The 5984-nt window shown below is 57.6% G+C and overlaps 1 protein-coding gene across 1 annotated transcript; it reads left to right on the forward strand.

Annotated features, from left to right (window-relative positions):
* Nucleotides 1-4285: 4285 nt before the first annotated feature.
* On the forward strand, nucleotides 4286-4982 carry LOC120626056. Its single transcript, XM_039893336.1, has 2 exons — nucleotides 4286-4804; nucleotides 4875-4982. The coding sequence occupies exons 1-2, from the start codon at nucleotides 4286-4288 to the stop codon at nucleotides 4980-4982; spliced, it is 627 nt and encodes a 208-aa protein (XP_039749270.1).
* The last annotated feature ends 1002 nt before the right edge of the window (nucleotides 4983-5984 follow it).

Raw genomic sequence — 5984 nt, forward strand, 5'->3', positions numbered from 1 at the left:
CCGCAGAATATAACACTCCTGCGGAGACCGCAACGCGTAATCGCGGTGCGTGCGATCCGGGGCTACCGTACGGTGTCTTGGACGGCATCCACACTCCTTGCTGGCGACCCGCCGTGGGACCTGCAGGCTGAGGTGCTTGCACAGGTGCACCGCTACCGGTCAAGTGTGAGGACTCGAGGGGAGAGACCAGGGCCCGAGGAGATTGGGAGACTCCGTACCCTCGGAAGGGAGGTCCTGGTCCAGAGATGGAGAGAAGACCTCGAGTCCCCGGTGGCGGGCATCTGGACGGTGGAGGGCATCCGGCCCCACCTAGAGCGGTGGCTGAAGCGGCGCCATGGCGCGCTGACGTATCGCCTCGTGCAGGTGCTTACCGGACACGGCTGCTTCGGTAAATACCTGCACGGGATCGCGAGGAGGGAGGCCTCGCCGATCTGCCATGAGTGTGACGCGCCTGAAGACACGGCGCTCCACACCTTGGCAGTATGCGCGTCATGGGCCCCGCAAAGACACGCAATGGTGTCACTCCTGGACGGTGACCTCTCGCTGCCGAGTGTTATCAATCTGATGCTCGGCAGCGAGGTGGGATGGTCTACTGTCGCCTCCTTCTGCGAAGCCGTAATGGGCTTGAAGGAGGCCTCGGAGAGGGAGAGAGAGCAGGCGGCTGATGCTCTTCCCCTCCGAAGAAGGAGAACAGGTGGCAGGAGGCGCAGATATGCGCACCTAATGCCACCTCCGTAGACACCATTGCGTGCCTCCGACGAGTGCGCCGGGGCGTCAAAGTTGCATGCGACCGCGATCCTTTGACGCCCCAACTTGGGCGCGGGCGGCTCCGCTGGGTTTTAGTGGGTATTCTGCCGCTGGGTTTTAGTGGGTATTCTGGCTGATATCATCGGCCAGCGAGTCCCACATACCCTGCTGGAGGCTGCACAGTTTTGGCTGCGCAGCTTCCAGGAGGGATGCCTAAACGCATTTCCCAGCGACAAAAAAAAAAAAAAAAAAAAAAAAAAAAAAAAAGGTTAGGTTAGGTTAGGTTAGGTTAGGTTAGGTTAGGTTAGGTTAGGTTAGGTTAGGTTAGGTTAGGTTAGGTTAGGTTAGGTTAGGTTAGGTTAGGTTAGGTTAGGTTAGGTTAGGTTAGGTTAGGTTAGGTTAGGTTAGGTTAGGTTAGGTTAGGTTAGGTTAGGTTAGGTTAGGTTAGGTTAGGTTAGGTTAGGTTAGGTTAGGTTAGGTTAGGTTAGGTTAGGTTAGGTTAGGTTAGGTTAGGTTAGGTTAGGTTAGGTTAGGTTAGGTTAGGTTAGGTTAGGTTAGGTTAGGTTAGGTTAGGTTAGGTTAGGTTAGGTTAGGTTAGGTTAGGTTAGGTTAGGTTAGGTTAGGTTAGGTTAGGTTAGGTTAGGTTAGGTTAGGTTAGGTTAGGTTAGGTTAGGTTAGGTTAGGTTAGGTTAGGTTAGGTTAGGTTAGGTTAGGTTAGGTTAGGTTAGGTTAGGTTAGGTTAGGTTAGGTTAGGTTAGGTTAGGTTAGGTTAGGTTAGGTTAGGTTAGGTTAGGTTAGGTTAGGTTAGGTTAGGTTAGGTTAGGTTAGGTTAGGTTAGGTTAGGTTAGGTTAGGTTAGGTTAGGTTAGGTTAGGTTAGGTTAGGTTAGGTTAGGTTCCCGTGTGGGGTTGCTAGTCCCCCATCGGGCGCGTCCCCGGGTGGTGGATAGGGGAATGCCCCCCAGATATGGGGGGTCCCGGGGAAACCCGGCGCGAACCAAAACTAGCACGAGGCGGGGTGGGGCGCTTCTGTGCGCTGCCACTGAGGGTGGGGCGCTTCTGTGCGCTGACACTGAGGGTGGGTGGAAACGCCCTGCGCGGCGGGCTCTCCGGTCTTCATGGCCGGTGAGCGCTGGCTTCGGCCACCGTCGGGCAACCCGTAATCCGCACTGAGCGGAACCGGGGGTCCCGCGCACTGAGCGTGGGGCTGCGAGGAAGACAACCTCTATAAAAAATTACCCCAATCCCAAGGTTTGATGCCCGCCGATGGGATGCATGGTTGCTGGGAGTGCAGCCACTAGGGTGTCTGGGCAGGGTCCCCATTAGGCCTAAAAACAAAATGGAAACACGACCGGAAAAAATATCTACCCGGGAGGGTCCCCGCAAGGGGGAATCCCTTGGTGCGTCACTTGTGGCGCATCGGCCCCATGTATACGGGGGGGCCACCAGTCGTAAGGAAGAGGAGGATAGAGGGTGTGGAGGTGTGGAGGGTGTGGAGAATAATGTTAGAAGGCTAGAAGGCCCGCAAGGAGAGGAGGGAACGAGTTGTATAGCTCGCCCCTCGGATACTGGTATTAGGCTGAAAATTGTTCTGCCGAAACCAACGCAAGAGGTAATGGACGTTGAGTCACTCGTGGATTCAGATTCGGAGGAAGCGGACAGAGAGTTGGAGGCTTTGGTAGGGCCTTGGAAAGGCACTGGAGCCGCCCCTAAGCGGCCCCGTGAGGTGATGGACCCATTAGACGAGGAAGAGGGGGAGCCCTTGGAGAAGGCTGCGGCAGTGGAGCCTGAGCCTGAACCTAAATTGTGGTCGAAAACTGGGAGGGGGGCGGATGCAGGGAGGGGGCGCCGTCCTACTACCACTCAGAGTAGGTCTCAGACGGCGGATGAGGAATTTCGAGAACGTAGCCCCATCCTATCGCACTGCGACTACGCCCTTTCAAGGGACGAATTGATTGGCAGAGCCAAGAACGCGGTTTCCCTGATAATGAGTGAAACTCAAAAATCAGGCAACCTAAAGGGCGGTGTAAGGGGGGAAATAAACCGGGCCACTAAGATCATCTACTCGGCCATGGATTCCCTCCAGGCAATGACGGTTGACGAGGAAGCTAGGAGGCTTCGGGCTGACAATAGGAGGATGCGACAGGAGATGGCTATTTTACGGGCGGAGGTCAAGGCCCTCCGGTCCTCTTTCTCCGCAAGGGAGAAATCCCCTGCTCCAATGCATCAGCCCAACTTAGATGTGGATCCCCAGGCCTCCCCAGCTCTTGGGGAAATGCTCGAAACCCTAAAAAGGGATCTTTTTGTTTCGATTGGAGGGATGGTTAACGAGCGCCTCAAACAGCTGGAAAAGCGGCTGCCTCAGGAGCCCATATTGAGGCCCCCACTTGCTGCAGACAAAAAGCGGGGAAAAGTAGACCACCGCCCTACCGAAGAGCCTTCCGCGGGCCCATCCCCAGCTCGCCCAGCGACGACGCAGCCAACGGGAAGACCCAAAAGACCTAAGGCAACCAAGCCTGCACCTGCGCCACAGGCAGAGGGTAGCGCCCCCTTGCGTAAGGAAGCGCCACGTGAGACCGAGGCCGCTAGGACAACGGTTCCGACTCCACCAGCCTGGTCAGAAGTAGTCGGGAGGAAGGCCAAGGCCAAGTCAAAGAAGACCGCTGGACGCAAAGCTACCGTCCCAGCCCACGCTCCTGCTAAGTCTCCGCCGGCTACCCGGAAGGGTAAATTGACCTCGCCCAAGTCCTCGGCAGTCGTCATTACCCTGAGGCCAGAAGCCGTCGCAACACAAAGTTATGCGACGGTTATGAAGGCAGCCACTTCTGGCTTTGCCCTATCGGAGGTCGGGGTAGATCACGTGCGGGTCCGCAAATCCGCCACCGGGGCTCGAATTATTGAGGTCCCAGGAGCCGGCAGTGCAAAGGCCGCGGATGAGCTGGCCGGGAAATTGCAAGGCCTCGTTGGCGAGTGGGTGACGGTGTCCCGGCCTATGAAAACTGCCGAACTTCGGCTGGTCGGGCTCGACGAGTCTGTCACTCCCGAAGAGGTACAGCGAGTGGCGGCAGAGAAGGGAAACGTCCCACCGGAGCAGGTTAGGGTTGGCGCGATTCGGATGGGACCAAGTGGGACTGGATCATCCCTTGTCCGATGCCCGGTGCCCGCAGCAAAGCTGCTCATTGCGGCAGGACGGCTAGTCGTTGGGTGGTCTGCGGCCCGTATTACCCTCGTGGAACCTATCCCGATGCGCTGCTTTAAGTGCATGGGGGTGGGTCACACAAGGGCTCTCTGCCCGTCACCTGCTGACCGAAGCACTTTGTGCTTCAGATGTGGTAAGGATGGGCACAAGGCGGCCTCGTGCTCAGCTGACCCGAAGTGTGCAGTCTGCACGCAGTTGGGTAGAAAAGCCGGGCATGTCATGGGGGGGCTGAAGTGCTCTCCACCCTCTACAAAGGGTAAAGAGGCCCCTTTGACCCGGGCCCCTGACACAGGCAATGGGCAACAGGAGACTGAACCGGAGGACATCGAAATGGACGCTTAATGCCAGAACGCCATAACGACTTCCTCCTGGCAAATCTTAACCACTCTGCCCGTGCGCAGGATCTCCTGATGCAGCACATGGCGGAGTGGCAGATTAAAGTGGTGACAGCCGCTGAGCCCTACTTTATCCCCCCCCAACCAAACTGGGCTGGGGATACTGAGGGCTCGGTGGCCATCGTGGTGCCGGGACACGGGGTTCCACTGGTTCCAATACGCAACGGACCAGGGTTCGTTACTGTCGGATGGGGGGAGTTGATACTTATTGGAGTATACTTCTCCCCAAACAGACCTCTGTCCGACTTTGAGTCATACCTCAGAATGTTGGAGCCAGTGGTGAGAGGTGCGGCCCCAGCCCAGGTGATCTTGATGGGAGATCTCAACGCAAAGTCCGCCGCGTGGGGATCGCCCATCACAGACCTGAGGGGGGTTGAGCTACAGAACTGGGCCGCCATGGTTGGCCTGGTCCTACTCAACCGAGGACGCGTCAACACCTGTGTGCGACAGCAGGGGGGGTCAATAGTGGATATTACATTCGCTACCCCTGCCATCGCCTCACGTACCCGGGACTGGCGTGTCCTTGAGGAAGTAGAGACTCTGTCTGACCACCGATATATTCGGTGGAGAGTCTCCGCGTCACTCCCGGCCTCTCAAGGGCAGACCGGGGGAGGGAGAGGAGTGTTTCCCAGATGGACCTTAGCCCACCTCGACCGCGAAATGGCGGAGGAGGGGGCCATAATCGAGGCCTGGAACACCGCTCCCCCGGGATTGACGGGCATTGAAGACAGGGCGATGCACTTTCGCATCGCCCTATCTAGGATATGTGACGCGGCAATGCCCAGGACTAGGCGCCTTCCCGCCCGGAGGGCAGTATACTGGTGGTCACCGGAAATTGCGGCTCTCCGGGCCGCCAGCAATCGGGCGCGCCGGGCCTACACCCGCTGCCGCCGCAGGAGACCGCTGTCTGGGCCAGAAGAGACTCGCCTCTATAGGAAGCTCCAGAGGGCAAAACTGGCCTTCCAAATAGCCATTGCCAATGCCAAAGATGCCGCCAACGAGGAGTTCTTGGCAACCTTGGACAGGGATCCATGGGGCCGGCCATACCGCATCGTAAGAGGCAAGTTGCGGAGCGCCCCCCCCATGGATTTCATGGAGCCGGGCCTTCTTAACCGGGTGGTGTCCGGGCTCTTTCCCCAGCCACCGGTTTTCTCACCCCCGATTATGGCACCTCCGTCCGGGGACCAAGAAGAGCCAGTGGAAGCCCCTCCAGTCACAGACGACGAGATAAGGGAGGTTTGGGACCACTTGAGGCGGCAGAAAAAGGCACCTGGACCGGACGGAGTTCCCGGAAGGGTTTTGGCGCTGGCCTGCAAGCATCTTGGGGTTCGCCTCAGGCAGCTTTTCGATGACTGCCTGGAAGCTGGGCGTTTTCCGCGCGTGTGGAAAGAAGGACGATTGGTGTTGCTGCGGAAGGAGGGTCGATCTCCCGACTCGCCTTCAGCATACAGACCAATCGTCCTGATTGATGAAGTGAGCAAGATGTTGGAGAGAGTTCTGGCCTCCCGCATAAACCAACATCTTGCTCAGCGAGGGCCTGACATCTCTGAGCACCAGTACGGGTTTAGGGTCGGCTTGTCGACCATAGACGCTATTGGTGCTCTGAGAAGTTTCTGCGCTGATGCGCAAAACAGGAGAGAGGGCG

This window comes from Pararge aegeria, chromosome 8 (genome assembly GCF_905163445.1).
Source record: "Pararge aegeria chromosome 8, ilParAegt1.1, whole genome shotgun sequence".
NCBI classification, from domain to species: domain Eukaryota; kingdom Metazoa; phylum Arthropoda; class Insecta; order Lepidoptera; family Nymphalidae; genus Pararge; species Pararge aegeria.